The sequence below is a fragment of the Camelina sativa genome, chromosome 10 (genome assembly GCF_000633955.1).
Source record: "Camelina sativa cultivar DH55 chromosome 10, Cs, whole genome shotgun sequence".
Lineage (NCBI taxonomy): Eukaryota > Viridiplantae > Streptophyta > Magnoliopsida > Brassicales > Brassicaceae > Camelina > Camelina sativa.
The window spans coordinates 7,325,874-7,340,690 of record NC_025694.1 but is presented as its reverse complement, the minus strand read 5'-3'; the positions used below and the strand labels follow the sequence as shown (position 1 = coordinate 7,340,690).

At 37.4% G+C, this 14,817-nt stretch overlaps 4 protein-coding genes and 1 non-coding gene across 7 annotated transcripts; all 5 read right to left on the bottom strand.

Moving 5' to 3' along the window:
• On the bottom strand, window positions 937-1,731 carry LOC104717722. The gene has a single exon (XM_010435337.1). It carries the CDS (start codon window positions 1,540-1,542, stop codon window positions 1,207-1,209), a length of 336 nt encoding a protein of 111 aa, XP_010433639.1. The 5' UTR covers window positions 1,543-1,731; the 3' UTR covers window positions 937-1,206.
• LOC104717721 (nudix hydrolase 10) lies at window positions 4,104-6,081 on the bottom strand. Of its 3 annotated transcripts, none has more exons than XM_010435334.2 (8): window positions 5,783-6,081; window positions 5,633-5,698; window positions 5,337-5,474; window positions 5,025-5,102; window positions 4,755-4,805; window positions 4,635-4,669; window positions 4,447-4,555; window positions 4,104-4,353 (listed from the first exon to the last, which is right to left on the bottom strand). In XM_010435334.2, exons 1-8 carry the CDS (start codon window positions 5,951-5,953, stop codon window positions 4,153-4,155), a joined length of 849 nt encoding a protein of 282 aa, XP_010433636.1. In that variant the 5' UTR covers window positions 5,954-6,081; the 3' UTR covers window positions 4,104-4,152. The 3 variants fall into 3 exon arrangements, with proteins under 3 accessions (XP_010433636.1, XP_010433637.1, XP_010433638.1); XM_010435335.2 differs by having other exon boundaries at window positions 5,025-5,087; window positions 5,783-5,953; XM_010435336.2 differs by having other exon boundaries at window positions 4,150-4,353; window positions 4,442-4,555.
• Window positions 6,469-6,541, bottom strand: TRNAK-CUU. Its single transcript has one exon. It is a non-coding gene; the product is annotated as a tRNA-Lys (tRNA).
• Window positions 6,953-9,940, bottom strand: LOC104717720 (zinc finger CCCH domain-containing protein 48-like). Its single transcript, XM_010435333.1, has 10 exons — window positions 9,830-9,940; window positions 9,210-9,723; window positions 9,007-9,102; window positions 8,696-8,785; window positions 8,448-8,549; window positions 8,073-8,219; window positions 7,865-7,984; window positions 7,716-7,775; window positions 7,517-7,614; window positions 6,953-7,433 (listed from the first exon to the last, which is right to left on the bottom strand). Exons 2-10 carry the CDS (start codon window positions 9,651-9,653, stop codon window positions 7,289-7,291), a joined length of 1,302 nt encoding a protein of 433 aa, XP_010433635.1. The 5' UTR covers window positions 9,654-9,723; window positions 9,830-9,940; the 3' UTR covers window positions 6,953-7,288.
• On the bottom strand, window positions 10,023-14,397 carry LOC104717719 (ABC transporter B family member 28). The gene is made up of 16 exons (XM_010435331.2): window positions 13,942-14,397; window positions 13,613-13,800; window positions 13,486-13,509; window positions 13,289-13,390; window positions 13,007-13,097; window positions 12,799-12,899; window positions 12,644-12,694; window positions 12,406-12,534; window positions 12,026-12,088; window positions 11,658-11,937; window positions 11,373-11,521; window positions 11,204-11,293; window positions 10,982-11,116; window positions 10,841-10,897; window positions 10,698-10,754; window positions 10,023-10,418 (listed from the first exon to the last, which is right to left on the bottom strand). Exons 1-16 carry the CDS (start codon window positions 14,327-14,329, stop codon window positions 10,182-10,184), a joined length of 2,142 nt encoding a protein of 713 aa, XP_010433633.1. The 5' UTR covers window positions 14,330-14,397; the 3' UTR covers window positions 10,023-10,181.

Sequence of the window (14,817 nt, the reverse complement as noted above, 5' to 3'; positions counted from 1 at the left end):
ATATATCATACAATTTGAAATCAATGTTAATCAATTTTTTCTCTTCGTCAACAAAAAAATTATGAATGGCAGATATAATCTTCCGGAAAATAACTCAGAAGTGATCATAAGACTTTTTAGGCCCAAAAACTAATTTTCTGGGCAGTGTTTTTTTTTTTAAATCATGTGTTATGCATCATCTTATATATGATAATATGATTATGTTGTCTATGATTATTATAAATCTTATACTACATCATCTCGTTTGGATTTTTTTTTTCCAGGACCATTTTTTTGGAAACTTATAACACACATGTTAGCAGCATATCAGTACTACCACATCATATACATCGCTACCGAAAAAAAAAAAAGAAACCTACCACATTAAACGCTACTAATCACCTTTATACATTGTATCATTATATGCACAGTTGTTTAATCAGTATAACCAGATAGAAACAACGTTAACGGTACAAAAAAAACTATTTTGGTTTAATCCAAACTTTGAGAATCTTCATCTTAAGGAAGTGGAAATAATCTTATATTTTAAGGCTGTCATGCCATTGATGAATTATTAAAACGACCTTGGCGGTGGCAAAAAGATCGAACTCATCTCATCTGGAGAAGATACTCGTACTCAGGCACAGCTTGTTCCTTTGTTCGGTCAGTGCTCTATAAATTTTGCTTATGTCGAGCAAATCCAATTCACTTGCTAGGGATATTGCCAAAAACGTCACTATATAGAGGGTCATTTGCACTCTTACCTAGGTATGGGGGTGGTCCAGCTTGTTGGCTGCACAAAATAAAATGAGAATCCATGCTGAGGCGACGGTTGATTTTTAGTTGTCATGTTTAGCTCTTTCTTTATAAATTTCCTTTGTCTGACTCTGTTTTTGAATTTCAGTACTCTGTTTTTATTTTATTTTAAATCTCTTTGGCTTTTTCCGCCTTTACCAAGATAACAAAAGAAAGTTTATAACAAGAACAAATTCCAAGAGAGTGAGTTGTTGTCCAATGGAAATGTATCTGTCTTTTGTTTGTACCAAACATATAAAACAAAACAATTCACTAACAAATATATGATTAAAAAGGCTATTCATTCAAAAACCAAAAAACGTAGAAAAAAACCCAAACAAGAAGAAGAAAAAAACTAATAATAGAAAGGGAGATATAGATGGATGTGATAATAATGTACAGGAAACGACATGATCTTGAACTTGTGATGACTTATTCAGGGAGTTTAATGTGAAGTTTAATGAGGAGACCGGGGAATACATCGTCCGGGTCATGGATATGCGGGTTACGCTCCACGATAAACGGGTCGCCGCACTTTTCGCTGATGCTGTGAAGCGTCTCACCTTCCCCTACAATGTATAACTCCTCACATGGCCTCTCCATCATTTGCTTCCCTCTCCAAACCTCACAGTTTCTTCCCCACCCCGCCGCTGCTCCGCTACCTCCTCCGTGGCTGTTTTTAACCGACCCCGCCAGTGTTAGGACCAGCAGTGCCACCAAACAGTAACTTGCCACTGTGTGTGACTTCGATACCATTACTCTTATCATAACTGTGCGATTATATGGAGGCTGAGAGAGAGAGAGAGAGAGATAAATTGTGATGGCAAAACAAAAAAAAATGTGTTTTGTTCTTTCTCAGGCGTGAGGCTTGTGTTTATGTAACGAGTGAGAGAGAGAAAGAGATAGAGATTTTGTGATGGCTACACAAACAAATGTGTTTTGTTCTTTCTCAATCGCGAGGGCTTGTGTTTATATATATACCCCCATGTGATTATAACGCCATATATTTTTCTTTATACGTGGTGTAGTACTAATAAGCAATCACTATCACCACTCGTCAATTAAACTAATTCCGCCATTTTTGTCAATTAAATTAAAACATGTTATTTAGCAAAAGTAACTTTCGGATTCGCCTCGTGTTAATACATGGACCGTTAGATCTAAATCAAAATCCTTATATTTGGAAATCGCACCGTCCCATTAAGTGAGGAGAGACTATATATGAAATATATCGTAGTCTCATGAAAAATGAAATATATATACTATGAAAAGAAGAAGAAAAAAAAAAGATTATGAAATATATCACTCCTAAGTCCTGACTAAATAAAAATATTCACCAATAAGTCTCTCCTAATATAGGCTTTGGAATCCTTTATATCGTCATAATTAATAGTTAACCAAGGCTAGTAAGTGATTTTGATTAATGGGAACTCGACTGTTTGCATCTCAACAATTTGGCTTCTGATCCGAAAATGATATTTTCTCATTTTTGATGACTCATGAAAATAATTGGTTTATACTGTTTGCATGTGTTGTATCTTTCTCTTACGTATAAAAGACATATTTGTAACAATCAATCTTGTTATTGTACTTTTTGGTGAAAAATATTAGCACACAAAACAAAACAGAAAAGGCAAAAGACTAGACTTCTAGATCAACAAAATACAATGAACCTTGATTACAAAGTTTTGCTCAAGGGTGTTCAACTTGGATAAACAAATTAAGATAATGTAAACTGAACTATGTTATATTTTTGTTCAAGTGGATTTACAAATTCTATATCCGAAAGATCGGAATTCAAATTAAACAAAAATATTGAAAAATCGGATCTAAAACTTTTTTTTTTTTATAAAGACACACAGAATATATTAGACTTTTTCTACGTAAATAAGAATATATTTTGTGATAACCTGAACTTGATCTTAAATGGAAACTATACCAAACCATTTTGTTTTAGTTGTTAGATATTTCATAAACTAAAATTTGAGAAAATCTAAACCAAAATCTTAAATTTATTTGCAACAGTCCTAGTTTTGCTTATTATTCCAAGGGCAAGAATCCAAGTTTTGAAAGAGAGAAAAATAACTCAAAAGTCACATTTTGTTACAAATTTTCAGATCTTTATTTTTTATATATTAATCAAAAGGAAAATATAGGTTGTCTTAGGAGAAATCATCAGAAAAGAAAAAGTATAAATATATACGAGACAGTTTCCTATCAAGAAAGGAAAAAAAAAATATTATCTAGGAGGTCGGCAGTGTGGAAATACTTTCGGTTATAACTTAGTAGTATATCAGACGTAATGCGTATGATGAATTGAATAGACACAGCAAACACACGTACATGTGGGACACATCGGCCTCTTGTTCGTGTAACTAGCGCCGTATAGTTCCTAAGGTGTTGTGCTTGTGACTTCTGTAGATTTCTTTAATTTTGGACTGAAATAAACTAAAAAAATATAAGAAAGGAAAACAACAAAAAGTAATAAGATATATTATTGTCTATTTTTCCTTAATGGGTCGGCCGACATATGACATTGACAAATAAGATACCATATGTAATAAGAAAAATAAGAAAATCAGACCACTCTCTAACTAATTGGATATAACTGAAATATGGGATGATAGGAATTAAATATTCTTTGGAAAATAGGGCGTTGTAGTGGTTGATGATTCATTATGTGGATTAAAGAAAAATGGATGAAGGAGTCATGAAGACAATGATTCATTTGAGTACAATCAAATACATATATTCGAATATATTTGGTATTTTATTGATTTATTGCTTAGTGGATTTGATGTGGTGTATAATGTAGTTGTGATTGTATGTTAATGGGTGTGTAATTGTATTGAGCTTTTCAAACCATCAAATAAAAAACAATTTCTTTTTTTTTCTTTTTTCTTTTTTCTTTTTTAACGTAATGTTAAATTATATTAAAAAAAAAAAAAAACTTTTTTACAACTAGTGCATCACTTCTTTGAGAGGCTTAAAAGTGTTCAACAAAATCAAAATATAGTGCCTAGCCATATGAATAAACCATTTTCGTAACACCGATCCCCCATGAGGCATATCGCAAGGAGTCGATCTCGTATCTGCTTGTCAATTATTTGAATGCTGCGAGAGGCAGGGTTCGGTGTCTCGCCATGCTTCCGTCCATTCCGCTCATGCCATAGTGTATAAACCGTCGCTTGCAGAACAGAGCAGGCTAAGATAACGGGTCGTAATAAAAAACAATTAATATCTTCACATTATATTTCCTCATCACGAGCTCCCTCTCTTCTTACTATGTGTTTATGCTTGCTATATTAATTGTACTTTGGCTCAGATAATGGTCTCTTAATAATCATGATGATTGAACTTTTATGGTCTTAGACGAAGTTAAGAAGTAGGATTGTTCATATCTTCTTGATTATTCGAGTAGAGATAACCTAACTTGTCGTCAAAGAAAGATGTAATACGTTTTGTGGAAAAACCAGTATAGCTCTTTTCCATTTTCATTGAGCAAATGCGGTGAATAGCTTTGAAGAGATCGTTCTTTTGTGTGATAGGCTGACAGGCAGAGTCCTCGAACCGCATCCACTGCGCACATTCAAGAAGAAGAAAAATTGGGAAAGATTGCAACAAAATAATGTTTTCAGATTTAGAATAATTAAGAAGTAGAGGTTACTTTACTTGAGCTGCTTCGATCTCTAAATCCTGCTTTTGAATATCGAAGGAGGTAGGTCGCAGGAGACAAACGAAGAATAAATCTGATTTGGCAAAAAATGACTCATGGGTTTGACTGCAAACAGAAAGCTAAAAATATTAGAATGTGCAAGAATCAAGATTCAATAAAGAAGAGGATGTGTGATGATCCGTACCAGAAAGCTAGAATTTCCAAAAACTCTGTGTCGATCTGAAGATATATAAAGATTGAAATATTAGGTTTTATATACTAATAATTTACATATTCACATGTTAAGGTGTATGTATCTGCTTACGCCTGTTTCTTCTTTCACTTCTCTAATGGCTGCCGCGAAAATATCCTCACCCTATTCGCCAAAAAAAAAAAAAAAGAAAAAATGAAATCTTCAAAAACATGTACAAAGGGATTGAAAACTTATAACGCACACCTCGTCAACAACTCCTGTTGGGATTTTCCAGACACCTGTTCCGCATAATGTACCGTATTTTTCCNAAAAAAAAAAAAAAAAGTGAAAATGAAATCTTCAAAAACATGTACAAAGGGATTGAAAACTTATAACGCACACCTCGTCAACAACTCCTGTTGGGATTTTCCAGACACCTGTTCCGCATAATGTACCGTATTTTTCCTGCACAACAAGAATCTGCCTCTAGTTTTTTTAATTTACGATGCAAGATGATCAACTCATGTTGACAGCAACACACTTGGTTTGGAACACCATAAACCTAATAACTGATACCACACACACACACACACCTCTTTGTTTGCATGCTAATATTATGTCTTTACGTTTTAAGTTGCATGCTAATACATATGATGATTAATTAGTATATTATAACTTGGAACCGCAAAAAAAAAAGTTGTGTCCTAAGTATACCTCCTTGTTCTGGTTCAAGACAACAGCACCAACACGAACTCGATGAGAAGCATTGAAAGGAATAGTACTCTCGGCTTCGGGAATCCAGTAAACTAGCATCAGGTAAGTTGGCTCAGCGTGGTGGTACCGGAAACCTTCCTACACAAATTATCATAGCACCACAAACTCAAAAGCCAACACAACAAGCTCTCTGGAGCTCCATTCAAAAGTCAAAACTAACTGGTAACAAGAATCCGTAGAACATCTAACATAGGCAGATAATAAAGTGACGTTAATATGCAAGACTTGGGCATCACCTTAACCGCGGGTTCCACAAGGTTTACATGTGAGAGAGGCAAGTTTAACCACACTCCCTTTTTACCCTGAATAAAAGAACAGCTTCAGAGAATTAAACGCTCACTCAAGAAGAGAGATCGATGCATGTGATCGCATGCACCAGCACAAACCTGTAAACGCCACTGCGCGAATGAGTATTTTAACGCTGCAACGAAAGACTTATTATCCATAGGAGTTTTCATCTCCACAATCACTCCTCCGTAGTCATCATCCACAAACGGAAGTACCTCACAGATCTTTTGTTCTGCTCCATTAATAAGAGGAGCCTCTTGGTCTGTCATGCTTCAAAATCTGAGAAGTTTGTCGAAGAATAGGATGATAGTTTTAGTATTTCAACTAAAGGAGATCAAGATGGAGAGAATAAAAGAGAGTGTGGTTTCAACAAAGCAAATGATTTCAAAATGAGAACAATCACGAGGCGGTAATGGTGAAAGTCAAGTGCTTATATAAGTACATATAGTGGGGTGGGTCATAAATCATAAGCATAAATTCATAATGACCTTCACATTAACCCGACGCGATCCTTCGGTGGAATGACGCAAACCCACACGTCACCTTTAACGCAAAATAAATATATGCATACGTAACACATCCTAATTAGAATAGAAATACTTCCATCATGTGTATCATGTCGTATATATATAGTAATTTTCACGTTTTGACGGCATATATATTCATAAGAGAATTGCCTAAACGGAATCATATTCGCATGTTGTTGACTTGTGACATGAATCCAGTGGGAAGATGCAACAAGGCCAGAAAAATGAAGCTCATTAGGAGAGGCAAAAAATTAATTCGCCCACCGTGGGGCTCGAACCCACGACCACAAGGTTAAGAGCCTTGCGCTCTACCAACTGAGCTAGACGGGCTTTTTGTAACTTCTCCACCTATACAATATAAATACAAAATATTCCCACCTCTCATTCTATGTTGACTAATTCGACTGACTTTGGTCACTAGCCATTTGTATATGTTAAAACCGGCCATATTTCTATATCAACAATTCTTGGACAGACCTATAAATATTTCTTGCTCAACCTGTGAAATTACATAGACAAATATTGCCAAGCCAACCAAAATAAATGAACCCTTTCTGTATTTAGCAAGCTATATGCACTTGCCATCTGTCTTGTGCTGCTGGCAAGCCCGCCGCTCGATACCTACAGGTTTGGTTTCTCTCAAGGCTAGTAAGATGCTTCGGAAACTCAGTTAATACATTATTGTGGATATTCTCGTGCACATTCAATTCTGACGATAATCTGGATATAGATGGAATTCTCTTCATGATAATCTCTTTTATTACTCTCAAACACGACCACAAATATATATGCAATAAATTACAAGACAAAGAGTGTTGACCAATGAGGGACAAAACTTCTTATGCCTAAGAACTGACCAACGTGTCAGTTCCATACGGACTTCAAACCAATATAATAGTTGATACAATCAGTCATTCATAATCTGTCTTCCCTGCAGATAATTAATAGAGCCTGAGAGACAGATGCCTTGATGCTATTGACACGAGGTCTCAGTAGAACAAAACAAACAAGAACTCTTGACACTCCGAGAAGAAGAGATTTTCACAAAGGTGAGGAACTAGGGCTCTGTTTGGAGCCTCAAGACAAAATGACAGTAGGTTCCGTAGACCACTTCCATACTTTAACTTGACCACTACCATCACCAGTGAAAAATATGCCCCCGGGACCTATCTGGATCGACCGAATCTCTTGCTTTGCCAAAATTTTGCCCCTTTCCGTAAACCTTACAAAAGAACAAACAACTAAGGCTTTGAAAGTAAAATATAATTTTATACTCATGAAACAAACAGCATTGGAAGGACTTACGATGGCAAGTCATACAGGTGCAATGAATTGTCATTGCACGAACATAACAACACTGGCTTGGCTTCTGCATCATGGACGCCACAGAGAGCTAACACGCCCTAAATCCAAATAGCCATTGAGAACTCGTTAATTACATATAGACTGAACCAAAAGAGAAGATAAGTAGATAACATTTCACTAAAAACGCAAAGAACTGTACATATTCTTCTTTGTGAGTATATGTCACTTCTAAGTTTCCACCTTCAGTAGCAGCCCATATCTACAGCGGGAAAAAAAAACCGAGCGAATAATGTCATATTTAGGAATTGAGCCAGGTCAGATAAAATATCTAGTGAGTTGAAAACGAACCATGACAGTGTTGTCCAATGAACATGAAAGAAGAAATTGATCCCAGCAAATGAGAGACATGACAACTGAAGTATGTTCTGTAAGCGTTTGTATACACTGCAGATTATCTAGGCTCCATACCTGTTAAAAACAGATAAGGCAGACCAATTAGCTCAAACAAACTAACAAAAAAGGGGGTTTTAATTTAGGAATGATAGGCACTACTTGCTTTTATAACATTGTCCATGGCACCAGAATAGAGTCTGTTTGCTCCAACATATAAGGTAACAACTGCAAGGGTGTGGCCCTTTAGTGATGCAGCTGGATCAAAACAGCTAGTGGTACTATTGTACTTCCAAACTAAAATAGAGCCATCCTGCACAGAGAATGATATATCCTTGTAAGAAGACTTTTTAACTTAACCAAAACCCAACAGATCAGTAGATTTATATAACGGAGGTGTGTGCTTCCCAGAGACGAAGCAAAGATACTCGTAATGATATTTCAGGAGTAAAAAGAAATGAAGTATACACATGACGCTGAAGCACAATTCTACTCCAAGGCCTAAGACAAAACAAAGTTTACAGGCAGTCAAAGTATTTACTTGTGTGCCAGCGAACAACAGATCAGTACCAACAACCAGTGAATATACTTGGCCAACAGGTCCAGTGAGACTCAGGTCTGCATTGTTTTGGATATTCCAGGCCTGCATTTATATATATATGGATAAAAAATCTACGTCCATAACAGCAATAAATTCAACAGGATAGGGACAACAAAAGTGATTCTCAGTATACATGGAAAGATTCAACAGTTAAGGAACCATGCTAGTCAATCATACTCTGAACTTACCTTAACAAGATTTGGCATGCCAACCAATAGCCAGGGACCTTCACTAATCATGCAGCCAACTTCCCCACCAAGATTGAGTACACCTGTACACTATATCATTGGAAAAGAAACACTATAGCAATAAGCACGTTTAAATAAATAAAAAAGGTCAATCAAATTAGTGTCTGACGTTCAATAACTAGTCTACAGAGAGAGGGTTCTACAGAGTGATAGGCCAAAATGGCACATCTTGCCATCTTAGTCCGGTCCTAACTAAGTATCCTATAGAACAATAAAAGATGCGAGATGAACAATTAGCGGCAAATGAAAACCTGTCCAGAAGCACAATCCCATATCCGCACAGTTTCATCTTTACTCGCAGTGTAAAGCTTATCTGATCCAGACGGCAAAGCAATCCCGGTGACAACCTGCTCAAGAAAACAGAACAAAAAAACACCATCAACATCGCCACACCAACAAGCACAAGAATCCAGCACCACTAACTTATAAGAAGAACTCCAACAACAGCTCCTACCTTCTGATGCCCATCTAGCTGAGTCAACAATGAGAAACTATCCCCTTTGCTCCAACAATGCAAGTATCTACATTTATCACCGTAAGGACAATTCCCATCAACCCAAAACTTGCAAAGCTTCTCCGTCTTTGTCACAGTCCTGTTCCCACCAAATCTCTCCCAGGTCTTATTAGCACTCCCGCTGAACCCAGGCCCTCTCCGATGACTCGGACCCGCAAAACCAGATTCATCAGCGACCCTTTTATTCGTAGACGAAGAAGAAGTCGCAACAGGACCCGGACCCGGCAATTCTCTATGCAGGTACGGGCAAGGGTAACGATTGCACCGTCCAGCCCGCCAGTGGAAACAAACCTTCTGATTCGAGTCCGTCTTGGGACGATTCGTGTTGCCGCCTCCTAGTCTATGAAAGACTCTCTTGTTTCCTCCGTTCATATCTAAATCCATCGAACTGGATTGGATTCTCTAAATTACGACAAGTGACTCCAGAAGTCACAACACTCGGAATTGGATTATCCTGTAAACGTCGAACGGATCATTACTATTCAAATTACCAAAACCGATCATTAAAGTTATTAAAAAAAACAAGCGCGAAAAATCGAATGAAACCCTAACAAGGTTACCTCTGTGAATCTCTCACAAAGGATGTTTCTTTTGATAAATCAAAAATTGGAAGAGAGAATGAAAGAAGCAAGCAGCTTCGGGTTTTTTTTAATCTTAGGACCTTCTTGGAGGATGACAGAAGAAGTGAAAACAAGATTATAATATAAGATCACTCCACGTCAGCTTCAAATCGATGGTTGTTAAATTTCGAGATGTCAAAATCAAAAATTACTATTAACTTTTGTGGGTAAAGTTGTAGATTGGATAACACAGGAACCACTATTTGTAGAGTCATTTGTTACAAGTTACATTTATGTAGTAATAATCTACTACACTCTTGTAAAAGGAAAAGAAACTCTAGAGTAATCAAAATTACTCAAAGGCCAGCCTCTGAGTGCCAACAAGTGAAGCATATGATCCATTTTGCGCCACCAATTCAGAATGTGTTCCTAGCTCTATGATCTTTCCATCAGAGCATACTGCAATCTGATGCGCGCTCTGGACTGTGCTCAATCTGTGAGCGATCACTAGTGTTGTCCTGTCTTTCATCAGGCGGTTCAACGCACTCTGGACTAAACGCTCGCTCACTGCATCAAGCGCACTTGTGGCCTGCAACAAGAAAGCAAAAAGAGAATTTAAGCAGAGTCTCATTTTATCTTTAAGCTATTTCTGCGTTAGTACCAGTTTTCTGTTCTGTTTCAGACTAACAGATTCTCTGAACCGTACAACTAGATGAGTGCTTAAGAGTAGTTCGCTCTTTCTGCGTTTCTAAAATTGCATTAGAAATGGTTCTGAATGACATGTTTGAATATGCTAATGCCTAGGTAAGGGTCTAGCAAAGCATAAAGTCTATCAAAGGAGACTTTAATAAAAATAAGAGTCTCTCACCTCATCGAGAATCAAGATGGGGGCATTCTTCAGCAGAGATCGAGCTATGGCAACTCTCTGACACGTTGATAAACAAGCATTTCAAAGCGGTAGCAAAAGACTATAAGGAATCAAAAAACACGTAGCTCTTAATGTTTTTATACCTGTCTTTGTCCTCCACTAAGCAAGCCTCCTCTTTCACCAACCAGTGTATCGTAGCCCTATACACAAACACTAGTATTGCTCAGAAGAACTCAAGTGCATTTGCCAGGAAGAACAGGTGAGTTGTTGCACACGAGGCGAACCTGAGGAAGTGAGATTATGAAGTCATGAGCGTTGGCAGCTTTGGCTGCCTTAATGATGTCGTCCTTGGACACATGAGCATTGGGGAGACCATATGCAATATTTTCAGCCACGGAGAGAGAAAAGAGAACAGGTTCCTGAATCACACATAAATATAACCTTTAAAAAAGAGAAAAACAAAGTAATGCTACCATGCCTGACCCATAGACGTTATGTATACACACCTGATTTACTATTGAAACAACCCTAGCCCATTCACTCTTGTCAAACATCCTCACATCCTCTCCACCCACAGTAATGCGTCCTTGTGTTGGCTGCGAGAATTGGAAAATTCAACATATAAGCATGATGTAATAGTGGCTTTGAACTTTAGTCTTAACCTCATAAATTTACCTCGTAAAAGCGTGCCAATAACTGTACAACAGTACTTTTTCCCGCACCACTAGAGCCAACAAGAGCAGTTACGGTACCAGAATTCAACGTCAAACTGAGCCCATCAAGAACTTTTACGTCGGGTCGTAGAGGATAAGCAAAATGTACATCTACACTAGACAAAATAGAACATGGAAAAGGCCCTGATTAGAAATGGTAAAATCTACAGTTAACCTTAAAAAATTTAAGAGGGGCAGGGGACTCTTGAAGTAAGATAATATGATGATTTTCTTGGTCTGATTATACCTTCAAGACAGACATCTCCTGCCCATGTTAGGGTACGTAAATTGTTAGTTGATTTCAGATCTGACATGTAGTAATTATCGAGGTGACGAATATTCACATTTGGGCCAGAAGATAAAAACAATCTAAGGTTTTCATCTTGGACTTTCTTTGTATGTATATCTCTTTCTAACCCGTAGGCAAGAGCCTCATCAATATCCACCGCGTTTAAAATGGAATTGATCCTGTCAACAGCAGCAAAAGTCCCACGTAGATCTCCAAACGTGTTTACAAGCCCTTGGACCTGGAAAACAGAATACTGATTCTTGTAAACCAAATGACAAGTATAGCATATGGGTAACGGTAAAAGCTGTATAGTTAGAGGTACTAACAGCAAATGTTAGAGTAAATGTGTATCCAATGAACGAAACAACTGTTCCAACAGCGAGTTCACCCTGCGTAGGAGAAAATTTCAAGAATAAGAACCAAGAAATATGAAGTGACATAAGAAACTACCCAAAAGATTGATACGAGAGAATGAGAGATTAATTCTTTGGTTTTGATGATTTAAATTTTCAGAAGTTAGTAACTTAGGCTAGCTTATAACATCTGCAATCATTCCAGAAAATATGAATGACAAGTAACACGAACTTCTGTAAAAGAAATTCATCAGACCATGTTTTCTCCCTTAGTATTACTGGCCAAGAAGGTTTATTTCAAGTTCAATGATCAAAATGGCAATCAAAAAGTCTTACAGGCTGGCATATCTTACCGTCTTCACCTTACTTCCCCCAAGAGCGTAAAGAGCCAACAGTGAAATATAAACAGCAACTCTTGTTATAGATTCATTAATCGATTTAAAAGTACCAAGCTTTAAGCCGCTACGCTGGAAAGCAAGAATCTGTACACCAAACAGGAGGTTAGAATAATATATCATGGAACAGTTGGAAAAAACCCAACAATTGTTTAGAATATATGACTTTTAGCTAGTAAGAAGTCTGAAATAAGACCTGGCTACCGAAGAGAGACATCTGACGTTTTTCACCACTGAATGATCTTACCTATAAAGAGAGACAAATTACTTGTGTCTTCAAAGGCAAATTAATGTTTCTATAGTTAGGATAATCTGCGTAAATCATACAAATACAGTGACATAAGAACTCACAGTTCGGATTGCAGAAAACGTTTCTGATACACAATCAGACATGGTTGCTTGGGATAATCCATGTGCTTTATAAACAGGAGCAGTCGACCTCTTGTATACAGCTTTTGAGATTTGACCGAGTGAGCAGATGTAAAGGTAAGCAAAGATGACCAAAGTGATTAGCATAAAGAAAAGGTCTAGAAGAAATGATAGGACATAGAGTATTTACCAACTAAAACTGAAACAGCCAGCATCAATAGACCAAGCACAGGGGCTAGTTGAGGAGAGAGAGTAAAAAGAATGCAGATTGTTCCAAAAACCTACAAAAGGGATAATACATTTAGTCATAAGAACTGACATTCCTATGCAAAAAAAGATACACTCTGTCATTTATAGAACTCCAAAAATAACATCAGACACAACACCAGGTTAAAGATTAAGTCTGTATTCATCATGCAGAATGGAAGTACAAACACAGATCTCACATTTGCATAGTAAAGAAATGGCTTGCCTCAGAAAATGCCCTAAACCCACGATCACGGGAGATGTTATCATTCACAAGGCTATTCAGAGCACCAAGATCAGACGTGAGCAGTCCCGTCAGCTCTCCTACCTAAAACACATGACCTCAATACAGCATAAATGGCTAGAAAGGTTTGAGCCAAAATGTCCCAGACATGAACAAACCAAGAGAAAAAGAACACAGACCTTATATTTGTCGAAAAACTCTGCCTGCAAATATATAAAAGACACACATCAAAGATATATTCCAATGGTAAACAACAACAACCAAAAGTAGTTTTAACAAACATTGATCATACAAGACAAAGCATACCTTTTGGATCAAAGCCCTTCTGAAAATCTGAGCTCTCAAGGTAGCCATAACGTTTTCCCAGATAGCATTCATGTTGGTGACAAAAGCAATAGTAAAGATGGGTTCCAACGAGTACAAAACAGCGATTTTGCTCAGCAGGCTCCACAGAGGGTCCGGTCTCGCCCCAATCAATACTTCAAAGAATCTACCTACAACCAAAGATATCCACTAACTCATACTCAAATTTGAACCTAAATTGAAACCAAAGAAACAGTGGACTAGTGGAAAGAGACTACAATTACAATTACAAATCGCTAAAGGTGTATGAGTGAAGTGAATAAATCGATTACCAGAAAAGATAGGCATAGAGAGAGTGCAAGTGCTGCAGCCAACGAGAGTCAATAAGCAAACAACGAGTCTAAGCTTGTGCTTATCCAACAAGCTCCATACAAGCCCCCAGCTGATTAAATCTTTCGATACAGCCTCAGATTTGGATTCTTCAATCTTTGGGTCTGGTTCATCTACAATAGGTGGCGCTCCAGTGACATAGGCCTTGGCCAATCCATTGGATTTTGCTCTCAACAAAGGCCGGAACTGGGCGGTTGAACTAGGTAAGCTGCGGAAGGAAAGAAACGGTTTTGGTCCACATGTTCTGAGGATAGACGCTTGGCAACGTCTACGAGCGACGACGACTCGAGTAGAACCCTGGTGGAAGAGTAGTGTGGTTGCAGACGCCATTGATATCGAAACCACAACGAGCTTCGTCGCGACTGTAGCCAATTTTAGATAAATTAAAATAAATAAATAAGCGCCGTATGAAATTAACTTTCCTCTTTCGGGACCATAATAAAAAGCCACGTGTACTGAACATTGTTGAACATGTAATAGTGTAACTGTGTAAGTAGTAGTAACGTATCCTCTTCTTCTTTTGGCATCATCATCACATAGTAACGTCTCAACAATTGGGGATGATGGGTTTTGTGAATCTCAATGATCCAAGTAGTTTATTCATGAATCATGATCAATCTACCAAACAATTATCATGATAACTTTAGCGCTGTCATCAAAATTCATCATCATGTCTCCAATATTAAGAGATCCAAATAGTGTATTTGGAACTTTAGCTATTGTACTGAGAGATTCAAATAGTACTAGTATTGTACTACTTAACCCAAGTGGCTATCATTTCTTTTGCTATTTAAAGAAGCAAGTACCCAAAACTTCAA